Source organism: Monodelphis domestica, chromosome 4 (assembly GCF_027887165.1).
Source record: "Monodelphis domestica isolate mMonDom1 chromosome 4, mMonDom1.pri, whole genome shotgun sequence".
Lineage (NCBI taxonomy): Eukaryota > Metazoa > Chordata > Mammalia > Didelphimorphia > Didelphidae > Monodelphis > Monodelphis domestica.
Window position 1 is genome coordinate 436,164,789 of NC_077230.1, and position 19,424 is coordinate 436,184,212.

The 19,424-nt window shown below is 37.5% G+C and overlaps 1 protein-coding gene across 6 annotated transcripts in view; it reads left to right on the forward strand.

The window, feature by feature from the left end:
* The window catches only part of LOC103106819 (zinc finger protein 420-like), a 39,211-nt gene that overhangs the window by 9,859 nt on the left and 9,928 nt on the right, over positions 1 to 19,424 (forward strand). For 5 of the 6 annotated variants that reach the window (XM_056796446.1, XM_056796448.1, XM_056796447.1 and 2 more), the window contains one exon: positions 10,937 to 11,063. The exons of the other annotated variant lie outside the window; for it this stretch is intronic. In XM_056796446.1, the coding sequence (XP_056652424.1) occupies positions 10,937 to 11,063 (127 nt within the window). The remainder of the gene's footprint in view (positions 1 to 10,936; positions 11,064 to 19,424) is intronic. 6 annotated transcript variants of the gene reach the window in all.

Genomic DNA, 19,424 nt, shown 5'->3' on the forward strand with positions numbered 1-19,424 from the left:
TGGAAGGTTTTGGAGCATTTTCTTTTATATTATCTTCTGTCTGCTCTGTATTTTGTATTTTGGCTCCATAGAATGTGTCCAAAGTCGCCCCTTTCTTCTTATTTTTCTTGGTATTTTGGGGCTTCTGTGGTTCTGTGGAGTTTGCCATTTCTGAATGTGGAGGATTAGTTTTTCTTGTCTCTTTCTGGTGTTCAGGGGCTTTAGTCCTGGGCAGATAGTTCTATGAGCTTTCCCTGGGTTAAACTGAATATGCCTCACTGGAACTGGAATGGAAGGGTCGGACCATGAGGCCACACTCTCCCCCCTGCTCGCTTTCCGGAAGTTGCCTTCAGAATCGCTGGCCGTGAGGCTGTTTTGTCGGCCTGCGGGGGGATGGGCTGCAGCTTTCCCAAGCTCCGGGCAAGGACTTTCACTGAGACTTGGATAGCAGGATCCAGCCCGTGAGGCTGTCTTGCCCGCCCTGAGGGTTGCTGTTGTTTCGACCAGCTCTCTGCAGCGGAAGCCCCAGGCAGTAACTTTCACCGGGACTGTAGAAGGCCCTGAGGGTTCTGCTCTCTGAGCCCGGCCGGGCTGCGGCTTCCGGGAGCCTTGGACTCTGCGCTCCTACCCCTTAGGTCCGAGTGATCTCGGGTTCTGGCTTTTAAGGGGAGCCGTACCTTTTGAACCGGGTCCAGGTCCAGGAGGAGGGTTCCCAGGGTCTGTGCTGTTGATCGTTTTGAATTTCGGCGCCTTAGGAGCTTATCGTTTGAGATCGGTCGGGAAGGGTTTTCAGGAGATCTGAGCTTTAGCTTTCTCTAAGCCGCCATCTTAACCGGAAGTTCGGGTCTTTACGTTTTGTACATAAATTTATGTAACTGCCCTCTCTTGCTCTGCTCCTGCTTTTGTGGTCCAGTAAACTTGTTTTTATTTGTCTTCTACCTCAAATGTTATTAATAAATCTTTAAAAATATAATACTTGGAGTTATTGGATATTAATTTTAATCTTATAATTATTTATGTGAGAAATTAGATCTTTATCAGAAACATTTGTTATAAACAATTTTTCCCAGTTTGTTGCCTTTCTTCTAATCTTGATTGTTTTGTTTTTATTTGTACAAACCCTTTTTCATTTAATATAAACTTAATTATTCATTTGACCACTTGTAATGGTCTCTGTCTCTTGTTTGGTCTTAACTTCTTCCGGTCTCCATAGATTTGACAGTGAAACTATTCTGTGTTCACATAATTTACTTATAATACCACTTTTTATGTTTAAATGGTATATTCATTTTGAACTTATCTTGGTATAGGTTGTAAGATGTTGATCTAATCCTAATTTATGCCATGCTGTTTTCCAATTTTCCCAGCAGCTTTTGTCAAATTATGAGATCTTGTTTCACAAGCTGGGATTGTTGGGCTTATCAGACTTTAGACTCTTGAGGTCATTAACCCCTAGTCTATTGCATTGATCCACCGTTCTATCTCTTAGCTAGTACCAGATTATTTCAATGATCACTGCTTTGTAATACGGTTTAAGATCTGCTACTGGTAGGTCACCATCCATCACGTTTCTTTTTCATTAGTTCTGTAAGAATTAAAATTAGGTTTGACTCAATATGAGAGTCATAAAGGTGGTCACCATTTATAAAATATTAGCCCTTAAGCCAAAAATGACTGTTAGCAGCTTTTATTTATAACAAGGTAGAGATATTTAAAGTGGGAATTATAGGCAGGAGATGAAGCCTTTTCTAGCCTACCAGCCTGAGTGCTGATCCTGTGAAGTCGGGCTCAGCACCCTGGGAAGGGCTCCCTTAAGAACCATTCTCCATGTGGAAGTTCTTGTGGCGTCTTCAGCCAGAAATCCACCAACAGAAGCCTCTTTCTTTAGCCAGAGTCACTCACCCAGGAAACCATTCCAGTGTAGAAAGCTCCAGTCAAAGATGAGTCTAGGACAAAGTGACTGCCTCCAAGAGTCCCCTTTCTACAGGCTCACCAACAGAGAATGAATCCAAGAAGAATCTCCCTTCAGCTCGGCACAGCAATACTGAGTGAAAGAAGGAATGCTTGGGCTGATCTTTTAAAAGCAGTTTTCTCAACATTACTTCCTCTCTCTCCCCTACTTCATGGGAACCAATCACAGCCTTCCAATTTTCCTAGCACTGCCTGGGGATGGGGGAAGGAGAAGAGCTTGTGGCCTTTTCAGGTATGAGCTAATCCAAGTGACTTGTGAACACTCTTACTTAATGGTTAGGTAGGTGCTAAATAGAAGTGCTCTAAGCTCTTGATTTAATTAAAGGTTGCTGATAGATTACATTAAAATAATTTAAGAATCTTAATTCTCTTTTCTTCTTTTTTCTTAATTTCTCTTAATTCACAGTTCCCCCTGTGATTCTATTGGGAGACGAGCATGATGAAATCTCCCAGATTTATATGCCTAGTCTCCCCAGTGAAGCATTTCACATAACTAGTGTAACATCTCTAAAGATCTAGCTGAAGGTGTATACCGTATTGCATTTTCTAAGAGGAAGTTACAGTGGTTAGAAATAAGAGAGAAATAAAAGATGAAGAGAGCAAAACTAGTAATCCGTAGACTCATTGACAAAAAGCCAAATAGAGGGCAACCCCCTTTGGCATAAAAGTTTACATTCAGAATAAATGTGTTCAACCCCCTTTAGTTGAATTAATTATGTCCAAAGTTCATTCTGGATCATTGATTCAGTGTGCTTTCTGCAGGCTTCTTTAGGGCCCTTTCTCCAAACAATTCACTTTCTTGATTCGAGGAGTTAGCGAGCTTCTTTTCTAGAAATTTCTCTCAAGAAATTTAAATCTTGGATTTTGAAAAAATGATACAATATCCCCTGAGTAGTGTGTGGATAAACACCTTGATCAGCCCAGGATATTTGGTTGAGTTACAGGGTATATGAATCAATTGGAATCAATCACAGCCTCCCGATTTGCCTAGCACTGCCCTGGGAAGTGGGGAACAGTGCTTGTGACCTTTGGAGGTGGCAGCTGATAAGTGATTTGTGAACTCTCTTAATGTTTAGCTAGAATACTTAAGTAATCATTTCAGAATTGAAGAAGCCATCAATCAACTCCCGAGAAAAAAATCCCCAGGGCCAAATAGATTCACAAGTGAATTCTCTCAAACATTTAAAGAACAATTAATCCCAATAGCACACAAACTATTTGAAAAAATAAGCAAATGAGGAGTCTCAGAAAATTATTTTTATGACACTAATATGGTGCTGATACCTAAGCCAGGATGACCAAAAACAGAGAAAGAAAACTACATACCAATCTCCTTAATGACCATAGATGCAAAAATCTGAAATAAAATATTAGTAGAGACTACAACAAGTTATCACAAGGATTAGTCATTATGACCAGATGGGATTTATATCAGGAATACAAGGCTAGTTTAAAATTAGGAAAACCATCTCCATAATTGACCATACCAATAAAAAATACTAACAGAAATCATATGATTACCTCAAAGGATACAGAAAATGTCATTGACAAATTTCAACATCCATTCTTATTGAAAATACTAGAAGGAGGAGCAGCTGAGTGGCTCAGTGGATTGAGAGTTAGTCCTAGAGAAAGGAGGTCCAAAGTTCAAATCTGGCTTCAGACACTTCCTAGTTGTGTGACCTTGCACTACTCACCTAACCCCATTGCCTAGCCCTTGCTGCTCTTTTGCCTTGGAACCAATACACAGTATGGATTCTAAGATGGAACAAAATAGTAAAAAAAAAAACACTGGAAAGCATAGGAATAAAAGGACCTTTCCTCAAAATAACAAGTAGTATTTATTTTAAAATATTAGGAAATATCATCTACAATGGGGATGAGTTAGAAGCCTTCCCAAAGAGATCAGGAGTGAAGCAAGGAGACCCATTATCACCACTATTATTTAATATTGTACTAGAAATGCTAGCTACAGCAAGGCAAGAAGAAAAAGTAATTGAAGAATTAAAGTAGGCAATGAGGAAACTTAACTATTAATTACTCTTTGAAGATAATATGATATCTTACTTAGAGAATCCTAGAAAATAAACTAAAAAGCAAGTGGAAATAATTAGGAACTTTAGTAAAGTTGCAAGATAAAATAAACCCACATAAATAATCAGCATTTCTATATAGTTCCAACATAAATTAGCAACGGTTAGAAAGAGAAATTCCATTTAAAATCACTCTAATTCTTCCTTAATATCCTTTAGTTTCTCCTTTAAAAATCTGGATGGTGTGCCATTTGGTGCATATATGTTAAGTACTAATATTTCTTCATTTTCTATACTGCATTTTGTTAAGATGAAATTACCTTCTTTATCTCTTAATCAAATCTATTTTTGCTTTAGCTTTGTCTGAAATCATTGTTTGTACTCCTGCCTTCTTTGTGTCAGTTGGAGCCCAATAGATTCTGATACAGCCTTTTACCTTTACTCTGTGTGTCTCCCTGCCTCAAATGTGTTTCTTGTAAACAACATATGTTAGGCATTTGGTTTTTAATCCACTTTGCTATCCACTTCCATTTTATGCGTGAGTTCATCCTATTTACATTGACAGTTATGATTACCATCTGTGTAGTCCCCTCCATCTTGATTTCCTCTTTTGATTCTGACCTTTCTCCTTTCATTCTTTCCCTCAACACCAATGTTTTGTTTTTAATCACTCTCCCCTTCCTCCTCCTTTATATTGTTTTAAGGATTTCCTAGCCCTTATTGATTATTGGTATAGCATGGTAATACCAGTAATTATGTCCTGTGTGGACAGGCTGTTGGATATGACTGTTTGAGAAATATGGCTTCTCAGAGCAGTCTAAGAATTCTGGCTCAGCCAATTACATAAAAAATACATTTTTATTATAGGTAACCCCCCCCCCCAAAACCAAATAAACTAATGAAAGGGATCATAAAAGGAAACAAGTGAAAAAGAAATTCTCATGATCTATAAATCCCTAAGCTAACATTCCTTACTCCTTACACCCAAATCTGATCCTCACTGATCTCCTTCTTCCCTAACAAAGTTGAGGCTACTGTCTCTTCCTATTCTGTCTAAATTCCCCCAAACCTTGATCTATCCTATCTAAATTATACACATGAGAAATAAGTTAGGTCTCTCTCTTCCTTGCTGTATAGATGAACAAACAGCTTTGAATCTCCACAGCCTTCTCTATTGGTCCAGCAAAACTACCTGGGGTTATGCTGATCTTTCACCAATGATCTGCTTCACTTGTCAGGTCTTTTAAGTGAAGATTAGAAGTGAAAACACTGAGATTTTCCAAATAGCACCGAGTAGCTCTTAGGACCTCCTTTCAGGACAGAGTCAGCCTAAAGAGTGAAAAGTCAGTTGGGTAACTGTCTGTCAAAGCACTCTGGGAAAATTATCTTACCCCTAAATCCATCTGAGATTATATTCAGATTTTAAAGAAACCTAACTCATAAATCTCTTATGCACCTCTCAATAACTTATGCTACTTAACTCTATTTCCTAATGAACTCTAACTTAATAAATAATTCTTAATAAATAATTCTCTACAATATTACTCCCCTTCCCACCCAACCCTTCTTATGTCCCTCTTCTCTATAGGGACTTTTAATTCCCTCCCTCCATTTCTCCCTCCTTAGTATTACTCCCCTCTCCACCACCCCTGTTCTTATTCCTCTTCTATTTCTCAATAGGATAAGATAGGATTCTATACCCAAATGAATCTGACTGTTTATTCCTCCCTGAACCAATTCCAGGGAGAGTAAGGTTTAAGTATTACCCTGTTACTGCCCTGACTCTCCCCTTCATTGTTAGAGTATTCTGCGCCCCCCCCCCCAACCATTCTTCTTTAGGTGATATAATTTACTCCATTTAAGAGTTACAGATATCTTTTCTTATAGGAATATAGGAATACATGCCGTTTGACCTTATTGAAACACTTAAATTTTTTTCTCTAATTTACTTTTTTATTCTTCTCTTGAATTTTGTATTCAGACATCAGATTTTCTGTTTAACTCTGGTCGTTTTCTTCAGGAATGCTTTGAAAACTTCTATTTTATTAGATGGCTTTACCTTTTCCTAAAAGGATATTATCACTTTAATGGATAGGTGATTCTTGCTTGTAAGCCCAGTTCCCTTGCCTTCCCGAATATCATATTCCAAGCCTTCTGGTCCTTCAATGTGGAAGCTGCCAGATGTTGTGTAATCCTAACTAGGGTGCCATGCTAACTGAATGGTTTCTTTCTAGCTGCTTGAAGTATTTTCTCCTTGACCTTGGTGCTCATAAACTTGGCTATAACATTCCTAGGAGGTGGCATTTGGGTATTTATTATAGGAGCTTATCTGTGGGTTCTTTCGATGTCTATTTTGCCTTCTTGTTCAAAAATACCAGGGCAATTTTCTTGAATAAATTATGAGGACTAGGCCTTTTTTTCTGTCATGACTTTCAGGTAGTCCAGTTATTTTATTTTTTTGTCATTTTAAAAAATTTTATTTATTCAATTTAGAATATTTTTCCTTGGTTACAAGTCATGTTGTTTTTTCTTCCCCTCCCCCCAACCCATCCTGTAGCCAACACGCAATTCCACTGGGTTTAATATGTCCTTGATCAAAACTTATTTCCATATTGTTATGTTTACACTCGGGTGGTTTAAGGATAAATTTTAGGGGTTGAGACTGAATATAAATTTAATGGTTGCCAGGGATTTAAATTCTAAATCCAAATGATGTACTCGAGTCAGAATGGAATTTTATGGTGGTTTATTTACAATAGGAGGAAGAAATTAAAAAGAGGGAAAAGGGTTAAGATCTATTCCGGCCTGGCCTGAGGCAGGGGAAGTTCAGAGGCCTATCAGTCAAGGGGCCTTCCCAGAAGATTTAATCTAGCTCGGCTTCCAATGACAAGGCCTTCACCAAGATGAGGGGCCTTCTTGGAGGCTGATGCCTTCAGAAGGGTCAAGGGAAAAGGGAGTCACCTTTATCACTCACCATATGGTCTTTCAGGGAAGCAGGCTGAGGACCCATGTTCCTCCAAGCCAAGTTGTACCACCCAAGTCCGCAAAAGTCGCAAAAAGTCCCCCTCCTAGAAAGTGACGCAAAATATAAAGGCAGTTCTTTACATCACTTCCTGTGTCTCACATATACCAATGGTGGCTTAAACTTGGCTTAGGACAGCCCAGGGTGTCAGTCAGTTGTTTCTGATTTGTCACTTGCTAGCACACCTAGATCACAGACCATCCTCCCCACACTTAATCCTTAAGTAGGGGTGTATACATTCCTGGTTGCTAGAATTCTAAAGATTAAGCAGGGTGGAGTAAATCCAAAATTCATGGTGATCAGAGTCTATATCCCCAGTCATATCCCCATCAGTCCATCTGATCAAGCAGTTGTTTTTCTTCTGTGTTTCTACTCCCACAGTTTTCCCTCTGATTGTGGATAGTGTTCGTTCTCATAAATCCTTCCAGATTGTTCTGGATCATTGCATTGCTACTAGTCCAAGTATTCTTATATTGTTTCTCCTGTGTCTATTTTCGTAGTCATTTTTTAGTGAAATATTTCATATTTTCTTCTATTTTTTCATTCTTTTGATTTTGTTTTATTGTTTATTGGTGTCTCATGAGGTTATTCACTTCTATTTACTCAATTCTAATTTTTAGATACTAAATTTCTACCATAACTTTTTGATTGTGCTTTTCTATTTGGTATATTCCCTTTATGGCACTCTTTTTTGCATTGGATTTTTTTTACCTCTTTTCAAGTAGGTTAATTCTTTTTTTTTTTTCCTCAAGGCATTTTTTTCTTCATTAGATTTTTTGGCCCACTTTTTTCAATTGACCAGTACTTCTTTTTAAGCTGTTATTTTCTTTTTCCCATTTTTCATCAACCTGTCTTATTTAATTTTTGAATTCCTTTTTGAGTTCTCCTAGAGCATGAGACCAATTCCTGTTTTTTTCCTCTAAGTTTTGCTTGTTGTTATTTGGATCAGGTCATGTCTGTTGTTTCCATTCTTTCCCTTTTTTTCCCACTGAAATTTTCAAGAATTACATGCTTTTTATGTTGTTTACTCATTTCCCTAGACCTTTTGGTTTTTTGGGAATTCTGTTAGCACCTTATCAATTCTCTCTCCTCTGTTGATTTCCAGGATTAGAAAGGGTGTGGTGAGCTAATGATAGTGACCTGGGGCTTTAGGTTTCATTGCAGCTAGTGGTTGAAGTTTGAGATTGCCTGCCAGATGGACTGTTGATCCTCACCAAGGCCTAGGACATCAAGAGGTTGGTCTGAGGTGTTCTTTTGCTGGTGAAGTCCCTATTGTGGAATCCTGAAGTTATCCTATATCCTAGTGAGGAACCTAGAGTGATAGGTGGGTGGGTGGGTTGTCCAACAGTCCTCTGTATATAGTTTTCTTTTGGTTCCACCATACTCTGTGAAAATAGACTCTCTTTGCCTAACTTTCCAAGTCATATTCAGTGGGAGAGCTCTGTAACTAGGTCATACTGTTGGGTTTGGATTCCTGTCTTTTTGAAGTGCTTTTTAAGGATTGGTAAGGAAGGATATAGTCAGAGTGGTTTTGACTTTTGCTGCTACTAAGCTGCCATCTTGACTCTGCCCCTTTCCCTAAACTCTCAATGTAACACAAGACTGCACCTCTTCACTTAGCTAGAATTGGTCTGATCCCATATAACTATGGAATTTTCTTCATGCTTTCATCTAGATAACAATATTTCAGCCTTTTTTTTTCAACAAAAAATGAACTATTTTCTTACAATTTTCTTACTATTTTCTTACAATGAAGCACATTCCATTACACAGAAAATAAATGTTCATTTTAAGCCAGTTTTACAAGGCTGCAAATCTTCTACATTGGAAGGAACTTCAAATGTACTACTGTATAATTTGTATTTCAACAACCAGGTATTACAGACAGTTGAAGGCAGGAGAGGGAATAATTCTCAACTCCTATATCCAAGTGAAATCTAAGGAATTTTTTCCTTCAGTTATTTTTGTTTCTTTCTGTGTAGCTGCCTTCTAACAAGCTGTACTCCCAGTCTTAACACCCCCAAAAGTATCAGACTTCATAAGAAACCATTAAATTTAATGGATTATTAGATACAAATAGAAAAGCTACTTTTACAACATTGATATATAAGTGACTCTGGGCAAGTCACTTAACCCCAATTGCCTAGCCCTTGAAATTGATTCTAAGACAGAAGGCAAGTGTTTAAAATAAGAAGAATAGTTAGCATTTACCTAGTAATTTACAGTTTCCAAAATACTTTTTTTGTTTCTGTTGTTTTTGTTGAAACAACAGCTACTAATCCAAGGAGATAGGTGCTATTATTATTCTCTTTTTACTAATGAAGAAACTGAGGCAGAAAGAGGTTGCCTAGTGTCTAAGGCCACAATTGAACTCTAGCCCTTTTCACTGTATTCTAGGACTCTATCCACTCCATCACTTAACTGCCTCTGTTAATTTAAAGAGTTTTCCTTCTTTTTAACTCTGATGATTATGGCTTCATTTAGTATGAATCCTGCATCTCATTTATACCTCATCATGTATAATTCTGAACTTAAAGTCTGTGCAAAGAGTAGTCTGAAGGCCTTTCCTTCATGTCTTATAAATAGTCCTCAGGAACCAGTGAAGCATTTAGCCATCCATCTATTTTATCTTTTGCTTTTGTTACAGAATTGACCACCCACTTTTCTCAACAATACATTTCTTAGATAAATACCTTTAATATGACCACTGCTCAGCTTATTGTTTTTAATATGCTGGAGCCTGACACCTGCTTCTCATCTCTTCATTGTCTTCTGGGCCACCTATAATTTTAATTCTTCAGAGGTCATGGTGGTAAATGAAGGTGCAGTCTCTATACCATACTACCCTTCATTTACCTGGTAGAAAAACTTAATTCATATTTAGTGTAATGGGAGTCTCTCTCATCTAAGACCCCCTACAGCTTACCTGGCATATTATATGTAACCTTCACATGGAAGATGCCAGGGAGTTGCTTTGGAGAGGATAATAGGAATCTAGACTAGATATCCCATTAAGTAGAAATGCAGAAGAAAACATGATTTATCACTTGTTTATATGGGTATATGATTTGGGGTTTTGGTTTTAAGAGATTTTGGAATTTGAGTAATAATATATGAATAACCCAATGAAATTACTTGACTCTGGGAGGGTAGAGGGAAGGAAAACAAGAATCATGTAACCATGGAAAGAAAATTTAAAAATAAAAATATATCCCATTACGTTGCTAATATTCTCTTAGGAGGGATTGAATGTTAGAATACAGACTTCATATATTTACACGAATCCTATTTAATCAACTGTATTGAAGCCTATTGAGGAATGAATGATATGACATAGATATTACATATATGTATTATGTATATACACTCATATACATGCATATACACATATGTTACATTTACCTTGAAACTACAATTAAAAATTACAGGAAAAAAATTTTTTTAATTAAGTAGAGAATTCTTTTTTTTCTTTGTTTTCTTTTCATCAATCACTGTTATATTTTTCCTCTAGAATACATGATACCTTTTCAGAAACTCTTCAAAAAAATGTTCATACCAGATCAGTTGTAAAACTTGTGATAAGGACAAACTGCAGATCTCCTTCTTATTTTCTCCTCAGCAGAATCTCCCACCTCACTCAGAGAGCATGTACCATCTTCCTGATTCCATAGGGAAAAGTATTTCAGATTAAGACACCTCTCCAGGTTTTACTCTTCTCACCATGATTCTCACTTCAGACACTGAATGCCTTTGTCAGTATTCCATTGGGCTGTGAGTGACTGGTCTCTAGTGTTGGCCGTAACATTCTTCAATGTTAGGAGTTTTTCATAAATACCTTGTATGCTTCAGTTTCCTCCAGTTAGGTGATGAGGGTTATACTCTATGAATTCTGAAGGTTCAGCTCTAAATCTTGTGACTCTTGCTTGTTTAGGGGTTTATAACCTTCAAGGATGTGACTGTGGACTTCACACAGGAGGAGTGGTGCCTGTTGGAGCATTCTCAGAAAGAGCTGTACAGGGAGGTCATGCTGGAGAATGTGCAGAATCTACTCTCTCTGGGTAAGGACCATTTCCTCTTCCAACTCTGAATCTCCTATTAAGGGATTATCTTCATTCCAAGCCAAATGTAAAGGGCTTTGAGCCTTTGTCAATGCTTAAAAAAGCAAAAGTGTGGCCTCAGACACTTCCCAGTTGTGTGACCCTGGGCAAGTCACCCCATTGACCCCCATTGTCTAGCCCTTACCACTCTTTCTGCCTTGGAGCTAATACACAGTATTGACTCCAAGACGGAAGGTAAGGGTTTAAAAAAAAAAAAGCAAAAGTGTTTATTTTTGCCCAGGGTACTCCTCCTGCCTGGTTTTCATTTTAAAAAATTTTGAATTATGTAATGGAAAGCTCAGATATTACTTTCTTGATCCTAAAATTGGTTCTCTTCTGTTTTAAGATAGCTTCAGGTGAAAATGTAAGCCAGTGTTGAAAATTTACATTCCTAAAACTAAATCTCCTTAGTCATCTAGTCCAACCTGAAATAAGAATCCTTCCTAGATTGATGAGAGATGATAAAACCCACCTAGGAACCTTCCCAGGGCCAGTAAAGCACAACCCTTGGAATTATTAAAACCAAATTTATTAAGGATAGGGAAATGATAAATACATTCCTAAATTTGTTAGTCTATATCTCCTACCACCAGTATAAGCTCTCCCTCATGGGCTCTGCTCTTCTGATCTTCTCAAACCCTTCTCATAGCTCCCTGCTCTTAACTAATACTCAAATGCTATCTGACTAAAGATCCTAATTTATATGGATTAACAAAAAGAACAAAGAGGAAGGAAGGACTCACAGGTGTATTTGAGCCTTTACCTAAAGGGCTGGGGTGGCTTCACTAGATAACCCAATGACAACCCTTGGAATGCCTTGGCTAATTGGATTTCTGCCAGATGAATCACAGGCAGACTGTCTCTGTATTTCAGGGAAAAGTCAGTCCACTCCAAGGCAAACTCTCAACCAAGGAATCACTAATCTCTCCACAAGATTAAGACTACCAAGGGAAATTTGCCAGAGTAAAACGGCCTTCCAGCTCAGTGGAAAACAGCATTCTAAGAATGACTGACTGTTAATTCTAGTAAGCTCCCACAATCCTTCTCTCCTTGTGAGAATCCTCTCCCAGAGCTTGTATCCAAATTCTCCTCTTTTCTTCTTTAAGTTAATCCATGAAATTTACTCTATCCCTTACCTACATAACTACAAACCTCTAATTAGACCTGAATTTTATGTGTAAATTCTCTGTTAATACCTAAGCAGTTTTTCCTTGAAGATGGGCATTGAAAGGAACCCTCTATCTGCCAAGGTGTTGTCCCTTTCCCTTTCATATGGATGTAGTCATTAACAAGGATGTTTGATTAGGAAATATGAATGGGGGAGATGGAGCTAAGATAATGGCATAACAGAAGCAAAAGCTGGAATTGCCCCGAGAATCTCAAAGTAACTTTGAAATAGTGCCTCTAGATGACCAGTCACAGAATGAACATAGGTAAGAGTAAGATAGCTCTCCTAAGGAGAACAGCTTGAAAGCTGGGCAGAAGTGCTACATTTCGGGGGATAAAGGGGAACTGGAAGTAAAAGTACACATAGAAGGGTGCAGATAATCCATACTCCAGCTACTATATGAAGTTCTGAACCTGGATAGATGCCAACTTTTAGACTCTTGGACCCTTGATTTAGCCTACATTAGAGCATCTGAAGTCCATCTCTTGAAATACAAAGGGCTGCCACAAGGCTCTGGTGGGGCCCCAAAATCACTTGTCCACTTCAAGCCTGTGATGAAGTCCCTAGACTCAGGACAAAGTAACTCCCAGTTCACTGAGCTGTGCAAGGAATGATCAGTCCCTAGAGGTGACTCAATCAGCAGCTTTCTTAGCACTTAGCCCATAGGCCATGATAATACCTTGGAAGAAATGAAACTTGCAGAAAACCAGCTGAGGGGAGTAGTAATGCCTGAGAACAGAGTCCAACTTTAGGATAGAAGTTAAAGTGGAAGAAAAAAAAAAGGTCTCTGGGCAACAGGAAAAAAATCTCATAAAATGTCAAAGGAGATAAAAAAGAGTAAGATACAGACTCAGGTGGGGATTGGGATATCAAAGCAGCCACATGCAAAATTTGAAATAATAATGGGAATTAGGTCTCAGTTGCTGGAAGAGTTCAAAAAGGAATTAAAAAATCAAATGAAGGAAATGGATGAAAAATTAAGAAAGGAAATTAATATAATGCAAAAAGAAAATAACAGGTGAGAAAATAAAATTGGCCAAGTGGCTAAGGAAGCACAAAAATCTGATGAACAAAACAGTTCTGTTAAAAGTGGAGTTGACCAACTGGAAAAAGGGTAAAAATTCCAGTGTAGAAGCAAATTCCAGGAAAAGTAAAATACCAAATGGAAAAGTGGAGTGGGGCACTTCATAAAATGAGTCTGGACACCCGAAATTCAATTAACGGAACCAATATTATTCATTAGTAATACATACCTAACTGGCCAGTAATGGCAGTTAGTGGCGTGGGGTACAAATCATTCCATGTATATCTTATTCCAGCTGCCGGCACTAAGGGAGTTATTTTCTCATGGATTCCAACTATTCTGAGCTTGCTGACCTTCACAGAAAAGCCCAGTTCTGATTTCTACTTTCCGAGGGGAAAAAGAGATTCTTCTGGTCAATAACTTAGTTTATCTCACTTCAAAAGGATGATCAAAAGGTCTTGGAAGAAAATCATTCATTTACAATTAGAAATTGGTAAGGTGGGGGGCAGCTGGGTAGCTCAGTGGATGGAGAGCCAGGCCTGGAGATGGGAGGTCCTAGGTTCAAATTTGGCCTCAGATACTTCCCAGCTGTGTGACCCTGGGCAAGTCACTTGACCCTCATGGCCTAGCCCTTACCACTCTTCTGCCTTGGAGTCAAGACTCCAAGACGGAAGGTAAGGGTTTAAAAAAAAAAAAGAAATTGGTAAGTAGAAGCCAATAACTTCATGAGTCATCAGGGGACAATACAATCAAATCAAAGAATCTAAAAATAGAAGGAAATATGAAATATATCATGAAAAAAAAACTGCCCTGGAAAATAAATCCAGGAAAGACAATCTAAGAATTATTGGACTACAAGAAAAAAATACCAGATGTCCTATTAAAAGAAATTATCAAATAAAAATGTCTTGATATTCTTGAATCAGAGTTAAATGAGAAATTCTGCTCGGCTTAGCCTGGCAGGGCTTGTTAAACCTTCACCAGAGGACTTGGTGTTCTACCCACATGGACTTCTCCAAGAGGGGAAGGCATCTCCTGAACTAATCTCTCTCCAGAAGCCAGGAAAAGAAGGCCAACTACTCACTCACCCAAGATCCAAGGTCCCAAGTCAAAGCTGATGTCCAAGTCACCTCCAAGAGGAAGGTCACCAGCCAAAGATTCAAGCCAAGACCTAAGCTGAAGTCTTTTAGGATTTTTTATAGTCACTTGTCCCTTCCTCTCTTCACAGGGGCCAATCACATCTTCCAAATTGCCTAGCACTTCCCAGGGGGGTAGTGTCTGTGGGATCCACCTCTCATCCTCTGAAGGTGTCAACTCTTATCAAAGGATTCACAAGTTTCTGATTGATTGGGTTAACAGTGTAGAGCTTTCTGTGTAACTGAATGGATGATGATTCAAGGACGCTTTTGCAATAGTCCAGACCCAAAATAATGAGAGTTAGGATAAAAGTGGTTGTCCAAATATTCCCTTATGATGAAGGATTTTTTTCATGTTATTGATTTCTTTTGAATCAAACAGCCATATTGTTTTGTTAAAAAAATTTTTTTTATTGCTTTAAAATTGCACACTTCATAGCTGTTGACTATGTTACACTGGCAATGAGCAACACATCCCCCCTCAGCCCCAAAGACATCTATTGTTCAAATTCTCCATACACTTTACTTTGCATAAATTTAGATTACTTTTGAAAATTATTTTCGGCACACACAAGTCGCCATCATGTTAGTTGAAATGGGATATTATAAACAAGTATATTCAAATAAATTTCTTGGACTCAAAAAAAAATCTCTTGATTAATAACTAAGTGTTAAGTAGCAGTTAAGTGGGGGTTTCTTGATTAACTCCAAATAGACAAAGAGAATAAAGAATTCCCTTTCACAAGATGTTAGAAGGCTTCCCAGTAAGATCAGGAGTGAAGCAAGGATGCCTATTATGACAAATATTATTTAATATTTTACTAGAAATGTTAGCAGTAGGAGGGAGAGAAGAAAAAGAAATTGAAAGGATTAAAATAGGCAATGAGGAAACTATCACTTTTTGCAGATGATATGGTATAAATAAAGAATACTAGAAAATAAACTAAAAAGCTAGTGGAAATAATGAATAACTTTAGAAAAGTTGCAAATTATACAATAAACCCACATAAATCATCAGGATTTCTATATACTTCCAACACAACTCAGCAGCATGAGTTAGAAAGAGAAATTCTATTTAAAATCACTCTAGACAACATAAAATAAACTGAGAAGAAAAAACCAGTAATTATATGAACACAGTAACACAACACTTTCCACACAATTAAAGCTAGATTTAAATAATTAGAAAAATATTAGTTGCTCGTGTGTAGGATGATCTAATATAATAAAAATAAAAATCCTACTTAAATTAATTTACTTATTTAGTGCCATTCCTATCAAACTACCAAAAAACTTTTTTCATACAATTAGAAAAAATTATAGCAAAGGTCAGCTGGAAGAACAAAAGATCCAGAATATCTAGGGAACTAATGAAAAAAAAAATGTGAAGGATGAGTGTCCTAGCAGCACTAGGTCAAAAAAACAATATGGTAATAGGTAAGCAATTGAAGGGTGGATCAATGAACTCGATTCCTCAGCAAGATAGTGTTTGATAAACCCGAAGATCCCAGCTTTCCAAACAAAAACTCACTTTTTGACAAAATGTGCTGGGAAAATTGGTAGAGTATTAGAAAAATCCGGTTTAGATTGTGAAGAGTGAATTAAACTCTTGTCAATAATCAACTTCTAAGTTAATCAATCAAAAGCTAATGTACCCCTACTTGACACTAGGTAAGAGAGTTGGCAAGTCAATTATAAAGTAAGTTCACACCTCCAAAGTTTACTGCCCCCCTTGGGCAGTGCTAGGCAAATTGAAAGACTGCAATTGGTACCATACATTGGGGTAGTGACAGGAATTGATGCCAAAAAACTGCTTTAAAAGGGCCAGCTTCAAGTTTCACTCTCTGACTCTGAGTCAGTGAGATGACCTGGAGGAAGAGACTCTTTCCCTGGATTCTGCAGTGGTGAGTGGAGTGATTCCTTCCTTGGTTCTTTGGTGAGGAGACCCTCCTTGCTCATCCTGCTCATTGGTGCTTTGGTGGGACACTCCCTTCAGTGAGAGTTCTGGTGATATTCTTGGCAGTCTTAACCTTGTGTGCACTGAAGGTTCTTAGAGGATTCTGCAGTATCTCCTGGATCTCTGGATTTCTATTTCCTAATTAGGACTTTGGATTCTGATGAGATTCGCTTTCATATTTGCATTTGAGATCTTGAGACATTAGGATTAAACTCAGGATATTGGTAGCTAGATAGGTAGATAAAGCTATTCTTTACATTTTTCCACTTACACTCTTTCCATCTCTTTGTAAATAAAGCTAAAAGTCATTTTGACTTAAGCTGTGATATTTTAAAATCAGTGATCACAATATTACTTTAGAATTCTCATATTTAGCATAAAACTTAAATTTAAATTCTTATAAGATGAACATCTTACTCTATACCAAGAAAAATTCAAAGTGGGTAAAATGATTTAAATAGAAAGAATGATATTATTGTTTTTTTAAACCCTTGCCTTTTGTCTTGGCATCGATACTGTGTATTGGTTCCAAGGCAGAAGAGTGGTAAAGGGCTAGGCCATGGGGGTCAAGTGACTTGCCCAGGATCACATAGCTAAGAAGTGTCTGAGGCCAGATTTGAACCTAGGACCTCCCGTCTCTAGGCCTGACTCTCAATCCACTGAGCTACCCAGCTGCCCCCAAGAATGGTATTATAAGTAAATTAGGTGAACATAGAGATGAATTTAAGCCCAAGCAAGGAAGAGAGAATATTACAAGATGTAAAATGAATAATTTTGATTATATTAGAAAGTTTTTATATGAACAAAATCAATTCCAAATTAGAGGAGAAGGAAAAAAAACTGGGAAAAATTTGTCAACAAAATTCTCTGACAAAGGTTGAATTTCCCATGTATATAAGGAACTAAGTCAAATTTACAAGAAATCAAACCATTCTTCATTTGACAAATGGTCATCATGGGATATGAATAGTTTTCAGATGAAGAAATCAAAACTATCAATCATATTTAAAAAGTGTTTCAGATCCTTACTGATTAGAGAAATGCAAATCAAAACAACTCTGAGTTACCACCTCACCCCCATCAGATCGACCAATATGACAGTAAAGAAAATGATAAATGTTGGTGGGGATGTAGCAAAATTGGAATACTCTTGCATTGATGGTGGAGTTGTGAACTGATCCAACCATTCTGGAAGGCAGTTTTGAATTATGTCCAAAGCCCTTAAATGATTATATTCCCTTTGATCCAGCTATACCATTATTGGATTTGTACCCCCAATGAGATAAAGAAAAATGTTTGTACAAAAAATATTTATAGTTGAGGTTTTTGCAGTGGCAAAAAATTGGAAAATGAGGAGTTGTCCCTTGACTGGAGAATGGCTGAGATAAGATGGTGATGGAATATTATTGTGCTATAAGAAATGATGAACTGCTATATACATATATGAATTGGGAAGACATCCATGAAATGAGCAGAACCAAGAGGTCGTTGTATATAGTACCTGAAACATCATGGGACGATCAAATATGTAATACTCTGCTACTATTAGTAATGCAATGATGCAGGTCAATCCCATGAGACTTATGAGAAAGAATGCTATCCACATCTAGAGAAAGAACTATGGGAGTAGAAATGCAGAAGAAAAATATGAGTTGTCACTTGGTTATATGGGTATGGGTATATGATTTAGGGTTTGGTTTCAAAAGATTACTACAAAAATGATTAATATGGAAATAGGTGTTGAGTGATAATATGGGTATAACCTAATGGAATTGCTTGTCGGCTCTGGTGAGGGCGTTGGGGGAGGAAAATGGGAAGGGAGAGAAAATGAATCATAACCATGGAAAATATTTTAAGAAATAAATTCTTTAAAAAAAAAAAGTAAAATAAGAAGTAGCATCTATCCAAAACCTTCAGTAAGTTTCATCCACTCTTTTAAATGCTACAATCTGCAATGGGAATCAGTTAGAAGCCTTCCCAGTAAGATCAGGATTGAATCAAGGATGCACATTATCACCACTATTATTTAATATTGTACCCAAAATGTCAGCTTTAGCAACGAGAGAAGAAAAAGAAATTGAAGAAGTCAATGTGCAGAATGAGGAAACTAAACTATCAGTCTTTGTGGATGATATAATGATATACTTAGAGAATCCTGTACAGTCAACTAAAAAACTAGTTGAAATGAGTTAGTGAACTTTAGTGAAGTTGCAGGATGCAAAATAAATGCTCCTCAATTATCAGCATTTCTATGTATCTCCCACAAAGTCCAGCAGCAAAAGTTAGAAAGAGAAATGCCATTTAAAAGAACTCAAGACAATATAAAATAGTTGAGAATCTATTTGCCAAGACAAACCCAGGAATTATATGAACACAATTGCAAAACACTTTTCACACACATTAAGTCATGGCTAAACAATTGGAAAAATATTAATTGTTCATATGTAGGCCAAGATATTATGTTAAAAATAGTAATTCTACTTAAATTAATTTCTTCAGTGTCATACCAATGATACTACCAAAAAACAAAACAAAACGTGTAGAACTAGAAAAAATTGCATTGTAAAAGAGTAATCATCACAACAATCTGGTATGAGTTAAGAAATAGAAGGGTGGATCAATGGAATAGATTAGAGGTAAATGTCCTCAGCAATATAATGTTTGATAATCTCAAAGATCCCAGCTTTTGGGATAAGAATTCACAGTTTGTCAAAAACTGCCAGGAAACTCGAAAATGGTATGTCAAACACGAGTTATAGATCTGTGGTGGTGATTCTATGGCATGTGCGCCACAAGGGACAATGAGGGAGCCCTCTTTGTGGGCATGTGCAGCATCACCTGAGCACAGTTTGTTGCTAGAAAGCCAGAGGTATTTGGGGCCAGGCTGCTCCCCACTCCCTCTCCATGCACACCTGAGGACATCACCTGGCCTTCTAAAAGGTTCTCCATCAGTGATATAGACCAGTATCTTACACCCTGCATGAAGATATGATCAAATTGGACATATGATTTCATCATAATGCATGATACAAGTAAA